This window comes from Haemaphysalis longicornis, unplaced genomic scaffold (genome assembly GCF_048455015.1).
Source record: "Haemaphysalis longicornis isolate Haplotype H1 unplaced genomic scaffold, Haemaphysalis longicornis Haplotype H1 scaffold_1, whole genome shotgun sequence".
NCBI classification, from domain to species: Eukaryota; Metazoa; Arthropoda; class Arachnida; order Ixodida; family Ixodidae; genus Haemaphysalis; species Haemaphysalis longicornis.
In genome coordinates this window covers 151,822,375-151,842,111 of record NW_027526203.1, presented here as the reverse complement: position 1 = coordinate 151,842,111, position 19,737 = coordinate 151,822,375, and the positions used below count along the sequence as shown (strand labels likewise).

The 19,737-nt window shown below is 49.7% G+C and overlaps 1 protein-coding gene across 1 annotated transcript; it reads right to left on the bottom strand.

Annotated features, from left to right (window-relative positions):
- Positions 1-14,990: 14,990 nt before the first annotated feature.
- LOC144137968 (uncharacterized) lies at positions 14,991-19,334 on the bottom strand. The gene is made up of 2 exons (XM_077670005.1): positions 19,122-19,334; positions 14,991-15,600 (listed from the first exon to the last, which is right to left on the bottom strand). Exon 2 carries the CDS (start codon positions 15,595-15,597, stop codon positions 15,061-15,063), a length of 537 nt encoding a protein of 178 aa, XP_077526131.1. The 5' UTR covers positions 15,598-15,600; positions 19,122-19,334; the 3' UTR covers positions 14,991-15,060.
- Between the last annotated feature and the right edge of the window lie 403 nt (positions 19,335-19,737).

Genomic DNA, 19,737 nt, shown 5'->3' with positions numbered 1-19,737 from the left:
TCGACGAAATCAACTGACTCAGTTCACCTGCTGTGCCTGAAACTGAGGTTAGCTGAAGAGCACTACAAAGACAACCTATACTGTTGACACGGCGCTAGAGCGTACCTTCGGGAGCATGTGATGTTTGAAACCCGATAGATTTGCTGAACTACATACATGCTTTCGCGCAAGGAACATTCTCTAAATATGCCACTCTTACTCGAAGACTCACAATAAACCCCGAAAGCTGTCATCAGCTCCCTCAATAACAGAAGTGGTCTGCTGAACAAAAGCAAAAATGCAGCACTGCTCTTGCCGAGGTTGTGAACAAGGCGGCGCGGCCCGCACCCTTCCGCCCGGCAGCCCCCCTCGCGGCTGCCGGCAGCATTCATCGCTCGCAGTTCCACCCGGGAGGCTGCGGTCCGCACTCTAGTCAGTATCAGGCTTCCAATGTGCTTTCTGTGTGACGTTATTTCCGGTAGCCGTTTGCTTGGCGCTCTATCAATCTTTCATCCGAGTTACCGACGAGTGGCCGATAGCTGCGAGGCCAGTGGGGACCCATGGGATTTCCAATCATAGGAAATCGGCCTCTGCTGCTTAGGGCGCTACGCCATCAGCATCCATCAACCATCGAAATCATCGTTCCAGTTGCCGAGGCAAGAACAATACAACCAGCGCCGATCTGCACGAAGAGTGGCATGCTAGAGGTCATTGTCCCGGCAGGGTTGATTGATTGATTGTGGGGTTTAACGCGCCGACGCAATGCAGGCGATGAGGCGCGCCGTAGTGGAGGGCTCCGGATTAATTTTGACCACCTGGGGATCTTTATCGTGCGCCGAAATTTCGTACACACGGGCATTTTTGCTTTTCGCCTGTCACGGCAGGGTTGCCGTGTCCACTGTTACCACATTCTTTCCGTGAAATGCTACCTTCCCCTTGGACGTAGATAGTATTGAAAGGTTGTACGCGTGACAGCGGTCCTCAGGTTGGCAGAAAGGAGAATGTAACGGGAAAACCGGTGCGTTGTGTCAGCTTTCCCTTCCAACGGAACATAAAACAATCTTGCACTAACTATAGGGGTTGCAAACCATATGATGCAGCTAGAAAAAGCTTGGTGATAAACACGCCAAAAAGCGCAGCAATTTTGAAGGCAGCGTCTCCGGCATATATCACAATTTTCGTCTTTTTTTATTTCAAGCAAACAAAATTGCATATCTCTTACTTAGACATTCGCTGCGTGACCGGTAATTTCAATGAAACGAACAAGGTGTTGTAAGCAATGCAACTGAATAGTTTCACAACGCAGTGGATTTCTTGGCTCGCCCAACCAATGAGCAGAGAGCAGACGACAATCGCATAACACATGACAAGCTAGCGTCTTGGTGACGTGATGCGCGCGGTGACCGCATACTCTCGTTCAGTGTTGCGGAGTTACCAGTGAGTTACCAGTCCGGAATCGGAATGAATCCGGAATCATTCCACATTTTCCCGACCCCGGAATGGAATGGGAATGGAATGGCGACAATACTTGAAGGAATGGAATGGGAATGGAATTAAGCGCCTTTTGCCCGGAATGGAATGGGAATGGAATTACATGTATTTTCCCAAAATAAACCGCCCTTTTCCTTCTACGCGCTCTTTTTGTCGAAATATGCAAAAATACGCAAAAGATCCCACAAGCCCAAGTTCAAACATTAGTAAGCCGGAGCCTTGAATTTAACAATAACTCAGTACTGTTAAAATCGATTGGCTGATTACAAGCACGGTATATTTATAAGCAGCGATTCTACTACAATTAAATACAGCGCTGCTACGAAGTTCATCGCGGTTCTCCGCCTAATAAACGCGGCTCTAAGCCGTTGGTATCCGTCGTGGGGAACTACCGCAATGGCATCCCCCCCTATCTCTCCCACCGACTTCGCCTTGTGATTTTTTACCTTGGCGGCGCCTTCGCCCTGGCTGCGAGCTGTCTCCCCACGCTTCACTTTTGTTTTTTGCGTCCGGAACCGTCGGTGATCGCATCCCACCTCGCTGTCATCGGGACGCTGGCGCGGTGCTTGGGTCCACTGCGAAATTTCGCATATCAGCTTACGCCACATCTCCCTTCGCGCTCCCCCCTTCTCCCCCAGGACGTTTTGCAATACTGGCCCTCCTGTCTAGACACTCGGACGCCTTTGCCCGAAGCAGCGTCTACGAAGGCCTAAAATATTGGTTCGAGAATCCACCCGAAACAGGAGAGCCCGTGTGATAGGAACTGCGGTCACGCCTGAGCCTGCAAGCTGCACGCTGCAAGCTTTGTTCCTAAACTGTTCCGACCTAACGGAAAGCGAACGCTAGCCACTTTCACTTGCTTTCCAGACTCACAAGGGCAGTTTCCGTTGTAAATGGGACGTCAGCTGACGTGGAACGCGTGTTTTCAACGGCATCTCTTGATTGATTGATTGTAGGGTTTAACGCGCCGACGCAACGCAGGCGATGAGGCGCGCCGTATGTGGATGGCTCCGGATTAATTTTGACCTCCTGGGGATCTTTAACGTGCGCCGAAATCTCGTACACACGGGCATTTTTGCTTTTCGCCTCCATCAGAAAAGCGACCGCCACGGCCGGGAATCGAACCCGCGGCCTCGTGCCCAGCAGCGCAACGCCTTAGCCACTGAGCCACCGCGGTGGGTCCACGGCATCTCTTTTAGTGACAGACAGCGAAGCGAAACCGGCTCTCAAACACCTCTTTTAAGCAGCTCGTTTGTCAAGCGCAACACACAGGCAGGAGGCAACTGTATTAGTTTAATTTTTTTTTGGGGGGGGGGGGGGGGGTTTAGAACTGATCGTTGAAGCAGCCGCCATTTACACTTCATGTTTTCAGAACTGAACGGCGAAGCGCCTATTTGGCTCACACCATTTTGTTACGTAATTTTGATGAATGAAACCAAAATAAACTTTTTTCGACCTTTCACGGCAGCTTGAGACCTTTATTGCAGCATATAAAATTCACGAGGAGACCTAATTGCGCTGCTGAGCACGAGATCGCGGTTCGATTCCCGGCCGCGGCGGCCGCTTTCCTGATGGAGGCAAAAAGCAAAAACACCCGTGTGTACGACGTTTCGGCCTAATGTGGTAAAAATTATCCGGAGCCCTCCACTACGGCGCGCCTCATTGCCTGCGTTGCGTCGGCGCGTTAAACCCTACAATATATCAACGAGGACACCTACGCACTTTTTTCTGGCGTAGGGATTTCCACAACACTACACTGACCGGCTGCCGAACGTGTCGTTCTATTATTATCGTTGTCATTTTTTTTACATCTTTTCTTTCCGTTGATCGCCCAGACCAGAGGACACTTGGGGGAACCTTCATTGCTACTACACTGCATGCAACTCCTCAAATTAGTTATACAGGCCTCAGTTATACAATTAGTTACGCCGGCCTTGGACTCAGTTTTGCTGAGTCCAAGGCCGCAACGCATTTTCTAAGTCCTTCTTCAGTTAGCTGGAGCCAAAGGTTGCGTGGTGCTAAAGTGTGAACAATCTCACAATTTCTAAAAGAAAAAAAAACAAGACGCAGATTAGTATACGAACCAATGTACCATCCCAGTATACACTAACGAGAGAAAAAAGAATTCTCCCTGCGCATTGGTTCTCATCGAGACACCCATACAAAGATCGCGCATACTCTAAGCACAGCCTGAACTTTCGCTCTTGCGCAGTTGATGATACCTGACGCACGTAACTAAGCTTTTCGGCAAGGGCGACATTGCATACCTGCGCACACGCAAACATAGGAAGTTCTGAACCTATCTTGTGCTTTCAAGGCGTACTTTACATGCGTGAGTGCTAACGACCTGTGTGGCCCGTGATCTGTATTTGGTGCAAAGGCAGGATGAGGTGTTCGAGCGGTAATTCTTCCAACTGATACCACCAGATCTGGAGGTTCTGTTCCTGGTTAAGAAAATTATAGTTCTTATCATGCTCACGTCCGCTCCATACGCGTGTTAACTGCTTAAGGAATATAATGCCTTCTTCAACCATAATTTTGTCAGCACAAAAATAGAACATGTAGTCACGTTAGCATTAACACATTCACACTTAAACAATATTAAAACATCACAACTCGTAAAGACGTGCTGACCATGCAAATACTATAATAACTACCTGGAGAACTGCCCCTGTGGGAATTAGTAGGGTGATTGCACTGAACGAGATATGTCACAAAGCCACTATCCCTTCACCTTGGTTACGTGTTTTGCGTATTTTAGCAGTTCTTAACGCGTTTAATAACATCAGCTTAATGGTGGGTTCGTTGGTAACTTGGTAATCACCCGATAAAACGTTGAGGAATTAGAGGAATGGAATTAAACTACCCGGTAATTCCCGGAGTGGGAATGGGCGATGTTGCGGCATTCCGAGGAATTGAAAGGAATGGAATTTAGGCAACTTGTAATTCCCCGGAATGGAATTGGAATGGAATGGGGACGCCCATTCCGCAACACTGCTCTCGTTGCAAACGAACTGCGCATGCGTGCGAATTTAATTGGAACGCCGGTAGGGTGCTCCCGCGTACGGAATGGCACGCGCAACCGTGTTCGCCCCAACCGTGATCAAGGTAGTACCTTGTCAGATACGAAACTTTGAGCCTGCAACTGGCTTTTTTGCTTAGCTGAGCAGTGGTGTTGAAATGTGAAACTAGATAATTATACAGCGTGGCTTCACTGAGCAGGCGTACGTTCAACAATTCAGGCCGCACTATCAAATGCACGAATGCCAAGCACATGAGCGGAGCTTTGGAAGCGATATTGCGCCGCATGTTTCGGAGGCGAGGCGCTCCGATGTTCGTCATACTTGTCTGTTTTCGTGGAACTTTTACATTGTGCCTTCATTGCTGAAAGTTTGGCCAAGACCCTTGTCCGCTCAGAACTCCAGTACTCCACTTCGGTATGGAATTCATTATGGAATTCATTGTGGTATGAAATCCATGGAATCCAACGATTGTATTTCAAACACATTAGAATCGGTCTAGAGTTGCAGCACACACGTTATATTACCAGCGACCTTCCATGGCATCATCCATAAAGTGTAGCCCAGCTTGCCTATTGTTTCTTAACGTAGAAAATCGTTTCGCCTTGGCTTGTTTTTAAAAATTTACCACTGGAACACCAACCTTGAACGCGAGCTCTTTTCTGCGCCATCACACCTATCCTCGCGTACTAATCCCGCGCACAAAGTATGTGCATTTCGCCCGTAATAAACCTTCCTTACTCGCGAAGGAAGGAAACATTCATTAATATAGGAAAAGGCAGCTTCTGAAATTACTTCCCAGAATGCGCGTGCCATTCTGTCATCGATGGTGGGTGCAGGCCCGTTCGTTACATGGCGTTTCGTCAAGCCGGTACGCAATAGGCAGTGTGGTCACATACAAACATTATCGTAGGTCAGTTTGTCACTTGGGAAAGTTCGTCAAAGGGGCGGAAAAGCGAAGTAAGTTCGGGGTGTTTTCTTTTAGTTTTTAAGGGGTGATAAGGCAAAGCTCATTTTGGCTTGATTATACTGTGTAATGATTTTTACGTAAGAAAGTGTAATTAATAATTTTCACCCTCTTTAATTTAATAATCAGTTTTAACGCTCGTAACCAACAACCAATGAACGACAACGGAAAGGCCCATGTGAACACCTGGAAAGAAATTATTCCACTTTTTTTCATTTATTTCAAAACACAATATTCCTGGCGGACGTCCTCGACGTTACCAACTGATTGGCGTTGCTGTAGCGGCTGATCACAGCTTGAAGCCCCTTGTCGCAGTCAGCTGGCTTTATTGCAACCGTAAAAAAAGTGCTTAGCTGGGCTAGTTGGTATGGGGTCACCTTAACAGCACAGCGATTTTGATGGGGACCAAGGAAGCAGGCAAGACGACCGCTGCAAGGAAACAGACAAGACAAGACGAAGGTTTACTGACATCCTCGGTTAGGCCGTGCTCGCCCCTACTTGAGTCAGCTTCATCTCAGTGAAGGCTGCTACCTCTTCAGGTAGACCAGGAAGCTCCAAATGTTTGGTAAGCAGTAGCCCGCATTGCTCTGAATAAAAAACCATGCTCAGAGACTGAAACGTATACTTCATGCTGTTGCGATTCCGGGGTTCGGGAATTCATCTTGGTAGCGTTAATCGTGACTATAGACGTTGATCAAGAGACCGATGCTTGCTGAAGAAGTGGAGAAAAACTTTAAACATGCCTTTGCATGATCAGTACAAGTTTGGATGCCGTACCAGAGGGGTAGGCCCGTTCGTCACATGGCGTTTCGTCATAGGCCGGTTCGTAATAGACCATTTCGTCACATAGGATCATCCGTCATAGGCCGTTTGGTCACATAGGATCATTCGTCATAGGCTAGATTGTCACTTAGGAAAGTTCGTCACAGAAATGCAAAAACAAAATTCGTGGCTTTTTTTAGCCGTAAGTGGTGATGAGGCATGACTATAACTACTTTGCACACCTTGATCAGAGCAACCCCCCAAATACCTTTTAAGATAACAGAGAGAAAAAAGTGCGAACGGCGAATAGCGGGCGGCATAGGTCGTCGCAGTTGGAAAAACGCCACCACAATTTTATGTTCGCCACGTAAAAGTTTGCGCGCTTCTACTGTACCTCAAACTCTGGAGGGAGTTGTATGCCAGCCCTGCAGGAATTGGCACACTGTAAACGAAATTCGCACGTTGCTTCTGCTTTCGGATTGTGCGCCGAAGCGTGGAAACAGCAGGCATCAGGCATGCGGTGTCGTCAGTGACAGACGCAGCGGCATGTGGAGGTATTTGGTGTGGTACAATTCGGCCTTCTACTGCAAAACAAAAATCAAGAGGAGGCGCAATACTACTCGTAGAAAGATAAAAATTACAGGATCACTTCCAGAGTACTTATCTGCCATCCTCTTCATGTCATATCGAACTCGCAGAGCGTTCAGTTCGCTTGGGTCTCCCGCATGCGTATGTTCGCAAGAAATGGCTAGGATACGACTTGTGGCAAGATCAGTCGTTTCTTTCGCTTTACAAAGGCCTCTTTGCCGGCAGGTCCAATAGAGCGTAGATTCATTGACTTTGATACGAGTATATGAATACCCATGATGTAAAAGCATCGCACCCCCTCTCGTAGTGCCTATTACTTCCATGTCGAAATAAAGAAGAAAATCATGAGCAAACACACCTCTTTTATACCGCGCAGACACCTACCCAATCCTTTCTCAGAAGCATGTGGAGCTAAAAAGTTTTTTACTATAGCTTTCCTTACCCTTTCCTTTAGAAAAGGAAAGGTCAACCCACTAACTGGGAAAAGGTCAACCTGGTGCGAATTACCAGATTTGAAGCCGTTCATCCCTCCTCCCCCCACACTGATTCCCTCTTCACGACATCTGAAAAATGACACTTACAGACGAAATTTCCAAGAACGAGAAAGGTCGGTGCTACCCCTTTCCCTGTTACGGGACCACTTCGAACCAGATGCCTGGCCCGCCTTCCAAGAACTTTGTTGGGCTACGTCCCTGACTAACTTTTCTCTCTTGGGTTGTTGAACTCGTATCTATAATCTTGTCCGAACACGTCACCCTACTTGCCCACTCTGGCTTGCATTCTTTGTTGAGCTTTGGTAGATGTACGGCTCAAAGTAAAAAAAAAACTAACTAAACCAGTGCCTCGCTTCTATTTTTCGAGTCGGAAAAAAAACATGTGGACATTCATTTTGTGCATCTGTGACCAACTTTCCTAAGTGACGAACTGGCCTATGACGAATGATCCCATGTGACCAAACGGCCTATTACGAACCGGCTTTTGACGAAAGAACCTATGTAACCAAACGGCCTATTACGAACCGGCCTATGACGAAGCGTCATGTGACGAACGGGCCGTATCCCCTGTGCCAGCAGCAACACTCAGCGGCTCGCAACACCGCCTTTTGGTCAAGCAAAAGTCCCTACAATCGTCCTAGGGAATTCACCTCCCAAATGTCTGGTCCAATCACAGACCCACAATCCCACGCACATCGGCACCGACGTCGCGCGAAGCAGTTCTGGTTTCTTTCCCACCAGGGAGAGGAGACGATGGCGCCGCCGGTACGAGAAGACCCTTTTTTCCAAGTACGAGGCTCGCTTAGGGGGCTTGAGTCACGATGCTCGCCGATGACCGCTCAAGTCGTCTCCTGTGATTTCATCAAAATCGCCCGGACGGGGATGGCTCAGGGAGGCGCGTGCCAGTCCTCGCCTGCTGGTTTCCTCTCTGTCACTGAGAGTTGAAGGGGCTCGGTTGACGCAGGGTTGATGAACCGGTGTATTCAATGCGGATTGACACGTGGCACGGGCCGATACCGACGAACGTGGAATTAGCGCCTAGGTCCGTGCTTGGGAGCGCTTTGTCCGCAGCTGGTCATAACAGCTCCTCCGCCGCTCAAAACTCGCGCACGTAGTGGAGGGTAATACAGGAGAGTTTGTTGCTGGGCTAGTTGGGGCATTTTAAGTTTAGAAGGAACCAGCTGAACATGGAAACAAGGGACTAAATGTTAAAAGTGCCAGCATTGTCCCTGTCAGTTTTTGTTAACATGTAGTGGAGGGGTTCGACACCGCTTCACGCAGAGCCGAGGCCTGGATCCGGAAAATTTCTGCAGCTGGTTCTCCAGGCTGCACCATGGGTCGACGTTCTGGCTTTGGTGGGTGGGGGCTGTCAGGAGTTTCGCACAGAAAAAAACTTGTGAGACTCTTCAACAAACAGCCAGCAAGCACTGAGAACTTCCACAATGAAATCTACCAGGCTCTAGGTTGAACACATTAAAAACTTTGATCTCACAAGGAAGGCAAGAGTTAGCCGTGTTAAGGCCTCATGGATCAAAACTCGCCGACAAATTTTGAGGCGGTGAATTTGGCGCAGATATATTGTACTATGGGCTACTACAAAAGAGTAGACATATCAATCTCAATTACTGCAGCTGGCACACTCCTGAAAGCAGCGACTCGAGCCATCGCCATTGCAGTTCAATTTACATCTTTTGTAACGCACTTCGAATGAAAATTGCTGGAGAGCAAGGCTACAGCGCAGAAGACGTCCATTTTTGCCCGAAATATTCTTCAACCAAGTGAGGGGGCAATGGTCAGTTTCCACGATGGTCTTCGAGCCGGACGCATGGCAAGAAAGTTTCTGAACTGGCGAAACTAAACAAGCGCACTCCTTTTCTGAAGCGCTGTACGCATCTTCTTTGCATGTGAGTTTTTTACTCGCGAACTAGATATGGTGCTCGTTTCCCTGATCGTCCTTGTGGCACCGTACGGCACCCATTCGCGGGTTGCTAGCATCGCACTGGATGATGAACTCTCTAGAGTAATCCGGGGATCGGAGAACCGGATCACTCAGTAGGGCACCCTTCAACGCCTGAAACGCTTGTTCACGGGTACCATCCCTGGCTACGCGTTCGGGTTCTATTTTGTGCAGACCATCAGTGAGCGGACTCGCCAGCTCGGAAAACCCCCCTATATACTGACGGTAGTATCTTACATCCGAAAAATGTTCTTGTGTCAGTTTTTGTGGTAGGATGGGGATAACCAGAAAATGCGAGCAGCTTGATCTTCTGAGGGCCGGCGGAGTCTGCTTCACACTACATGACCCAAGTAGCTCACTTCACGGTAGCCAAGCTGACACTTTCAGGTTCTACAGTAAGGCCAGCTTATTGCAGTCACGTTAAGACCGTGTTAATACGGGCTTATTGGTACATACTTAGTTTGATAACAGCGCTAGGACAGGACACAGAAAACGCGACACGAGACTGGGTGCCCAGTCTCGTGTCGTCTTCCCTGTGTCCTGTCCTAGCGCTGTTATCAAACTAAGCACGTTAAGACCCTTCTCAAGTGCTCCAGGTGTTCTTCCCAACTATTGGAAACAACACCACGTCGTCCAAGTATGGCACTGCGAAGTCGTCCATGCCCCTGAGCACCTTACTCATCAAACTAGAGAAACAAAAGGTAGCGTTTTTCAGTCCGAAGCTCAGGACCATAGGGGTGAACATGCCAAACGGCTCAATAAAGGCGGCGTAGCGCTGAGCTCTCTCCGAAAGGGGTACCTGCTAGTAGCCGCATACCAGGTCTGAGGTCGATATGTAGCCAGCGGCACTCACCTTCCCTATTCTCTCGTTAAAGGAGCCATGAAGAGAAAACAAAAGTTTGTTTTATTCGAACGATTAGGTGTTTCATAGTACCCCAAGCGCTTTCCCGGAAGCAAATGATGCTTTATTCACTGAGAAATAAGGCAATTTAAGCCAAAATTTTAAATCTCCCGCTAAAATTGAACATTCCGTGACGTGTACAATGGAGTCATAGAGCCGGTCCATGAAACAGATACTTAGTATGTCGACTCCATATAGCACCCACACGCGGGAGTCGATCGAGACGGCGGCCATTTTAAAAATACTAGTAAAACCTAGTGCACCCGCAGCCCTAGTCATGGAATCGCCTGATCCCGAGAACAAAACTCTCGCCGAGGAGCTCGGGCTTGCATTTAACAACCTCACACCACAAAAACGCTCAATGCTTCTAAGTGCACGAGCGGCAAGAGTTGTGGGATACGCGGTGGACGGGAAAGCGACCATTCCGCGATAGCCACAACAGACGAACGCCCAGCCGTCGGCACCGCTGCCTCGTCAGCCCCGTCGCGACGGACGAATATAGACTGGTACGTATGTGCCGTATTTTGATTACGGTTAATAATAGTTCAATTTCAGTAGCAGTATCACTTATGCCAGTTGGCCGGTGTCGTGTATGGAAAGCCGTTCGAAAGTACTCGAACAAACTGAAGTTTTCAGTGGTTGTAAACTGGAAACGAGCTCGTAACGACAGCAGCAAGCCAACACCATTCGAAACTTACGCGACGACTGGCACTATCTCGTCGCTTCTTGCTGTTCCTTACTCCCCTCGTTTCTATTTTTACCTTTGCTGGTTGGCGATATGACGGCCAACCTCCTGTGAAGGGATTACGATACGAAGCAAGGTCGCGGCTGTGCGTGCTGGAACGGTTCGTTGGCCCCGAAGAGCCTCGAACCCGAAAATTCGTCTGCGCGACGGCGAGATGTCGAGCTCGGCCGGCGCTAGTTTCGTATGCATTGGCGCACACGCTTGCGAGTTCGTTCGGACCTTCAACCGTTTACTCCACCGTTCTTTGTCATAAAAAGAATGTGCAGTATGTTTCACGGGCATTTAGCTCGCTACGCAAACTGTAAGCCCTGCCTAACATGCGTTTGCTATTGCCGGCCTCCGCCAATCGCAGAGCATTCCCAAGTGACATCACAGGTTCTGTTGCGGAAAATGAGCTGGTGGGTCGCATGGTAATTTCCTTTTTTCCTAATTATGTAGCTTATTTGAGCGAAGCTTGCGTTATAAGTGGTGTCGTTATGGTTCTAACGAGGCAATCTTTCGAATGAATCAAACTTGTGTTTTCTCTTCATGGCTCCTTTAATGTTTGGGATTGGGAAAACTTGATCATCTGTCACCGCGTTCTACTTTCAGTAGTCAATACACGACCTAGGATCTCTCCCTGGCACTTCTACAATGATCGCAGGAGGGCAATAGTCGCTTTCGCTCTCCTTGATCACCCCCAGTCCTTGCATTCTCTTTACCTCCTCCTCTAGGATGGCCAGTCGCTTCGGAGGCATCCTGTATGGCTTAGAGTTGATGGGGTTAGTGTTTGTTACTTCTATGTCATGCGTCACAAGGCTAGTTCTTCCCGGACCCTTCGAAAACAAACACCTGAACTAATGGATCACGCCATCGAGGCTCTCTATCTGCGTCGTATCGAGAAGTTCGGCCTGAGTGGTCAACTTTTCGATATCCTCTGTAGAAAAATCGTGTGGATCGATTTCCAGTTCCGGGATCTCTACGGATATCTCTTCCGGCATGTTGAGGGTGAGGTTGAATAAAGACTTGCGTTGGCGGTATGGTTTAGGAAGGTTGGCGTGACAAATTTTGCACACCTTCTTTTAGATGCGACTGCATCTCATTCACTCGCCTTGTCCCTCCATACGGCGTTGTTGTCTGTCCACACCCCTCCCCCTACACTATAAAAAATAATAGTTAGCGGCGCCCGGTTTCGATCCCACGACCCTCTGGGCGGAACGCGAGGTACATGGTGCTCTTCCCACTGCGCCACAAAACCGAGACAGAATCAAATGCTACAAAGCTCCTTATATCCTTGACTCATTCAAACTACGTCAAGATGCTACAGATACAACGCATGATGGGGCAATGATTAACACATGCAATAAAAGAAAAGAAGCTCCCACTTACAGCAACAATGATGGAGTAAAGGTCGTTGCGACAGCGAAGCCCCAAGCATACCACTTAGAGAGATTGACCAAGATTGGCCAATAAAACATAATAATAATCATAAACATAATAATCATACGCGTTCCCGACACGTTTCACGCGATTTCAGAATCAATCCAACGGAAACACCAAGTGAACCCCACGATGTGTCGCATCTACACAGGGTTCCCCTCGCGGGGAGGTGGGCTCAATTTTTGCCGTGTAGCTGAACCACATAGTTCGTAGCGGACAACTTCTGCAAAACTAGAACTGGGCCCTCCCATTGAATTTCTAGTTTATTCACCCGTGGTGGCTTAAGAACCATGACTTGGCCATTTGGGTTGGAAGACCTCTCTGTTGCACTGCGTTCGTAGTACGCTTTTGAGTTTTTTCTAGAGGCTTTCATTCTCTCTTCCGCGAGTTTCTCTGCCTTGTTTAGTCCTTCCAAGAGCTTTAGTACGTATTCCACGAATGACTCGCCGCGGTGGCTCAGTGGCTAAGTTGTTGAGCTGCTGAGCACGATGTCGCGGGTTCGATTCGCGGCCGCGGCGGCCGCTTTTATAATGAAGGGGAAAAGCAAAACGCCCGTGTGTACGAGATGTCGGCACACGTTAAAGATCCCCAGGTGGTCAAGATCAATCCGTAGCCCTCCACTACGGCGCGCCTCATCGCCTGCGTTGCGTCGGCGAGTTAAACCCCACAATCAATCAATCACGTATTCCACGAATGTAGGGTTTTCTCCCAGACCTTTCCACACTTCTCTTAGCATGAGCCATTATTTTACACGTTCATTTAAAATAGGAACGAAAGCTCGTTCTTCGTTCCTTCCCAATTTTGAAACGAGTTCCCGTTATAAGTTGCTTTATTTCGAAACGAACGCGTTCCAGTTTCAGGTAAAAAATTAGAACGTATCGTTACTTTAACGTTATATTCAATTTTTTTAATTAAAATTTAGGGTCTGATAATCCTGAGACAAAAAAAGAGTTCGAATTTTAAAACTATCATAGAACTACGTATAATATACGAATATGAACACCGCCTGCAGCAGATTATCTGGAGATAAAAATAATCCAAAGAGCGCTCCCTGACAATTTTTTTAGGAAGCACCGGACAAACTCGAGACATGTCCAACTGCGTTTTGGTGCTCGTCTATTATAGGTGCAACACATATAATCGACGCAGTATGGTTCCTGCGCGTCAGATGTGCAAATACACAGTTACTCACATGCAGTAAGATAATTAAATTTCTTGCATTAGAAACCGCGTCGAAAGCAACAAGACATAGATCTTTAATGAAGGCTGATTCAATATTACAGTTTATTTAAAATACTTTACAAGACCCTTTGCAGGATTTGATTGAGGGGGTTACAAAAATGAAGCATTGCGGATCATACAGCACAAATTTGTGGGTAAGAAAACACAGAACAAGTAATGATTACGAGGTTGGCAATACAAGTTTAAGTCGGAAGATGATAACAAGAAGAAAAAATTATTCAACAGTGTAGTCACATAAGAAACATATCCACAAGAATTACAAAGTATACCGAACGCAATGAGGGTAGTACATAAAGGAAACAACCAAAGATAGCCAAATATGTGGACGCGGCGCACAAAAAAGCTGCTGTGGGTAGGAATACGCATAAGGACAAACGTAGCCCTAATCATATGCGGTATAAAAAATGTAGCCGGACACAAAGTGCGACATTAAAAAGCAAAATAAACAACAATAGATACAAAATAATACAAATGATATTACACATAATACAAAATAAATACAAATACACACTAAAACACAGGCTGTGGTAGAGAAACGACCGATGCTTTGGTTCATCAAGCAGTAAAATATTAAGTACACAACAAAGCTACAGGACTTGCAGATGAGAAAAAAATATAGGCTGAATGAAAACATCTGAAAACAATTACTGGGAAAAAATGCCGGAATACATAGTCGAAACTTTGTCGAAACTCAGCAAGAGTTGAACCTCTATGTTTGAGTCAGTCCGATGAACCCGTTTTTTTGTCAGCACTTCGTTGGCAATGCTAAGGAGCCGTTCCACGGAAGCACTTGAGGGTACTGATGTGTTGTGCTTGAGGAAGAGTTGGTGCAATCCCTCGAAGTTTTTTATCCTCGACAGAGGGTACTCAACTGGTACCAGCAGGTACCGCGACAGCTCGTCGTGCCCCTTGGCTTGAAGCGTTAGGTGTTAGGTAGTTCTGCCTACCGAGGGGGGTTCAGGCAACGGCCTCGTCAAAACATCACGCACAGAACATTGCAAGAGCAACAATTGCGCTTTACTCAAGCAGTGGAAAATGAAATATAAATGGAACAGGGGATACAATCAACCAAGCACATAACAAAAGCACTTCAGGGTCCCAAGGCTTACGGTACGGCGGGACGAACGGCGGGCCTTGCTGACGTGCGTCTTCTTCGAGGTGGCTGACGGCGGTGGCTTCTCTCTTGTCACCGGCGGCGCTCCCGGCCGGCAACTCCCCCCGCTACCAAGCACCGCTGCCCTTATCTAGCGTGCCCAAAGATGTGCCACGCCCCCCCTCCATCGCACAGTCTTTCTGCCGTGTGTTCCCAGATGGCAGGAGAGGTGGCGCGCGGCAGTTTGAAACGGCCTAACGTGGGCGCTCACAGGGGAGAATCCCCACACTCCCCCCCCCCCCCCCCTTGGAAAAAAAAAGTTCTTGGTTCTTTGCTACACGAAGAGAGAGAAAAAAAAAATAAACGAAAGAAAATGGAGGAAAAAAAATGTCCGAGACTCGTTTACACACAGTCCTCGGAGTCCAGGATTGCGTCCATTGCTTGGCGCCGCTGGTCTGGGCGCAACCGCCGCAACATTGCCAAGGCTTCTTCCAGGGCGTCCTGGCTGTTGTTGCCCTCCGGGCGGTTGGCGCGCAAGGCTCTTGAACGCTCTCTGTGGAGAGCCCCAGCACGGTGGTGACGCCAGCTGATTTCCGGCACTTGGCACACTTCACACAGCGCAGCCAGTTCTTCCTGGGTGTATACCGGCCGTGGTTCTACCGGGTGACGTTCTGCGATTGTGAGCCCCTGAAAGGGGGCCGGGACGGAGGTGCGCGGCGTGCCGACGAGCACTTGAGGCTGGTCGGACCACTCGAGACGAGAGTGCCAGCCCACCGGGTGGCCCGAAGGTGACAGCACCGTCCACGTGGCCACCTCTTCCGTAGGTCGTGCTGGACGGTACGGTGGCGGGAACGGGCGGCGCCGTGAACCCTGGGGCGGGGCCGAGCGTTCGGGTTGCCGACGGTGGTAGGGGCGGGCCCGACTGCTGTTCCGAGACATCTTCTGCAGGCAAAAGCAAAGAAAACACAAATGAGCCAGTAGTTAGTAACGCATGCGCAGATTGTATCGTGGTGACGGGGAATACTGATGTGTCGCGCGCTTTCCGCGGCAGTCTTCTCGCTGATTCCCGTTGGCTGTATCCTCGCGCGAAAAATACCGCTTTAGTTCGGACACGTGCACCGGACCGTACGATGCACCTGTGGAAGAGTTTTTCAGCACATATGACAGGTTAGACTTACCCACCACGGTGTACGGGCCATCCCACCTGTGTGCAAGTGAGGCGGTGAAGCCCTTCGACGCATCACTAAGTGGATGTGTTCGCTTCAACACAAGATCACCCATAGAAAATTGTACGTCCCGTCGGCGCTTGTCGTACTGGGACGTCTGGTCGAGTCGGGAGATGTCGAGATGTTCGCGGGCCTCCCGGACGGACTCTGTTAGCCGCTTGCGAAGGTCAGCCGCGAATGTCGCGGGGGATTTATCAGTGCGATTCTGCGTGGGTTGGAGCGAAGTGTCGAGAGGAAACTTGAGGTCATTGCCAAAATTCAGTTGCGCTGCAGTGAAACCGGTAGATCTGTTAATCGTTGTCCGCGTTGCGAAGCCCATCTCGGAAAGCTTGTTGTCCCAGTCCTTGTGACGGCCAGTGTGAGCAATGAGCATCGATTTAAGGTTTCGGTTGACCCGTTCCGTAATGTTCGCTTGCGGGTGGTAAGCCGAGGTGCGGGTGTGACGTATTCCCAAGGCGTGGCAAGAATCTCGGAAAACCTTACTGGTGAAATACGTCGCGTTGTCCGTGATTAACTGCGAGGGGAAACCAAACCTCGTGAACACTTCCAGGAGGCATTCCCACACCTTTTGAGAGGTTAGCTTCCGCAAAGGAAACAACTCGACCCACTTTGAGAAGTGGTCTGTAATTACCAACAAGAACTGGTTGCCTCGAGGACTTCGAGGAAACGGCCCCATCACGTCGCATGCAACGATTTGCCACGGCGAGGTGCTATGGACGGATGTCATTGTTCCAAGCGGCAGGCCTCCACGTGGTTTGGTCTTCTGGCATATGGGGCAGGAGCGAGCGTACCGAAGTACATCTTGTCGCATTCCCGGCCAAGTTGCTGTGCGACATAACTTTTCATATGTTTTTTGCCCAGACGAGTGACCCGCCAGAGCGGAGTCATGGTAGTAGCCGATGAACAACTTACGCAACTTGCGGGGAACGACAACTCGGAAAGGAGTTTGTGTTGAGTCGTCGTCTGCCTGGGGAATGTATCGCAGCAGAATACCATGATTTCCAAGCAAGTAGCTGTCAACCTCGTCGTTCCGGGAAGCTTCTGGAGAGTCTGTTGTCGAGAGCTTGTCGATGACTTTGCGACATAGACCATCGCTCCGCTGTGCCGCAACCAAGTCCTGCTGGCTCACCAACGATCCCCAACGGTCGTTCGTGGGGGCCTGCACTGCTGCAACCACCATACTTTCTTCGTTTTCCACCTGTGTATCAGTAAAAAGGGGAGTGCGTGACAGCGCGTCAGCAACTGTATTAGTGGTGCCTTTCTTGTATTCGATGGAGTAGTCATAACGTTGCAGCGCGAGTGCCCAACGAGCGAGTCGTCCTGCTGGGTTTTGAAGCCTCTGAAGCCAGGAGAGAGCTTGGTGGTCAGTCTGAATGGTGAAGCATGCTCCGTCTAGAAACATGTCAAATTTTTTCAGCGCGAACACAATCGCAAGGCATTCCTTTTCGGTGACGGAATAATTGCGTTCGGCTGGCGTCAGAGTGTGACTGGCGAAAGCCACTGGTCTCAACACTTGATCCCACTCTTGCAGAAGTACCGCCCCCAAGCCGAATTCACTGGCGTCTGTTTGTACCACAAACGGCTTGTTTAGGTTAGGGAGTTGCAAAGACGCATTTTCTGCTAATGCTGTCAGCAAGGTTTGAAAAGCGGTCTGTTGTTCGGACGCCCAACACCACTTCTTGCCTTTGCGAAGTAGTTCATTGACTAACAACTGTTGTTAGTCCAGCGGTGTTGTGTGTGTGCCTCCTCCTCTTGTCCTGCGTTCTGCTCGCTGGTTTCCCCTTTTCTGAACATTATGAACCAACTAGCCCAGCAATTCACTCTCTTGAACTAGTTCATTGAGCGGTACAGAGATGTTCGCGCACTGGGGAATGAACTGGCGATAAAACGCAATCATGCCAAGAAACCGTTGCAAGCTTTTGACGTCGCTCGGCGGCGGGTATTGGAGTATGGCTTGCAGTTTCTCTGGATTTGGTCGCAGAACGCCCTTGTCAACAACAAATCCGAGTAAGTTGATTTTTTCCCCGGCCAGCTGTACTTTGCCGGGATGTATAGTCAGCCCGGCTGCGCGCATGCGCTGTAGCACTATCTGCAAATGTTCCACATGTTCCTCGAACGAGCGTGAAAAGACAGTGACGTCGTCGAGATAACACAAAGCGAATTCGTGTTTCGCGTCACCCAGAACAATGTCCATCATCCTTTGATATGAACTGGGGCTATTGCTTAGACCGAAAGGCATACGCACGAATTCAAACAACCCTCGGTGACATGTAAACGCGGTCTTCGGTACATCGTCTGGGTGCATTTCTATTTGTAAATAGCCACGTGAACAATCCAAGGTCGTGAAATACTTCGCGCCTGCCACGGCATACGTTATTTCGGTCACCGACGGGAACGGATAGGCATCTCGTTCCGTCATGGCATTCAGTTTTCGGTAGTCGACACAGATTCGCATAGATCCATCTTTCTTACCGACTGGGACGACGGGGAACGCCCAAGGACTCTTTGATGGACGAATGACGCTGGTGTCGAGCATCTCGTCCAAGGCTTTGTCGAAAAGCGCTCTCTTGGGGGCGTTCATTGGTCGTGGGCTGCATCGCCATGGTTTTGCGTTCCCAGTGTCGATTCGATGCTGCAAGACATCCGTTTTTCCTGGTTTTTCCGTGAACATGTCCGCATACTGGCGCAGGAGGTCTTCGAGCTGTTTGCGCTGAGACGACGTTCCTTTGAAATTCTGCAGCTCCTGTAACAGGTCTGCCGGCAGGCTTTCAGTCGACAAAGCAGCGCGAGACCTGCAGGGTAACGGGGGACCCGCCGAGGTCCCAAACGGGAAAAAACCTGGGTCGTCGCCAAGGTAGTACCCGCCAGCTCTGATGTCCAACCGCATAGCAACATCTGCGATAAAATCTGTGCCTAGGATCATGGCAACCGACAAGCCCTTGAGATACAAAAACCTTTGTCTCTTAGCGCGGGAGCTAACCGATATGCGTAACCGAACAGCGTTTGTGCTCTCCGCGGCCGCGCTCGACGCCATCCTAAGCATAACTTCGGTATGGCGAAATTTTACCCGCTTTGCCTTGCAGTGTTCGAAAAGCATATCGCCGATAAGGGAAACTGTGGAACCGGTATCAAGGAGTGCAGTTAAGATCTTGCCGAGCACTTTGACACGAATGGTTGGTGACACTAGCTTGGGGGGATACTGCATGCGATCCACCGAAGGCACAAGAAACGATTTACCAGGTGTGTTGGCCCGCTGCGACTCGCTGCCTGGCTTCAGCGACGCCGGGACGTGAAGTTTCCCGAACGCGGAAATCTGTCCTCGGTGGCGGGCCCCTGCTGACGGGCCTGGTTGCGTTCGTACCACATTCGTCCGCCGGATGGCTCGTCTTCGTGTGGGACCGGGCGGCCCACGGCCCCGTAGCCCACGTTGGCTGGGACCGGGTGGCCCACGGCCCCGTAGCCCACGTTGTCTGGGACCGGGTGGCCCACGGCCCCGTAGCCCACGTTGTCTGGGACCGGGTGGCCCACGGCCCCGTAGCCCACGTTGGCTGGGACCGGGTGGCCCACGGCCCCGTAGCCCGCGTTGGCTGGAGTGCGGTCACGGTATCGGTTCTGCGGCCGCCTTCTTGGTGCAAATTCGCCCGGATCCAAAGCCCGGTGTGTCGCGGACTGCGGCGCCCACGACTGGAAAGCGCCAGGCCCGTTCCAGGCACAGCTGGGCTCCAAGGATTGGCTCGGCGTTGGCGGTGGTGCATACTGCAATTTGGCGAGCAGGCACTCCTGAATAGCGCGCGCGTTCGAAGCAACTGCATTCAAATCCGCGTACGTTTGAGCATACAAATACGGCTGGAAC

Excerpts from the sequence above, each read along its gene's own strand:
- LOC144137968 (XM_077670005.1), bottom strand. The coding sequence starts at position 15,597 with ATGTCTCGGAACAGCAGTCGGGCCCGCCCCTACCACCGTCGGCAACCC.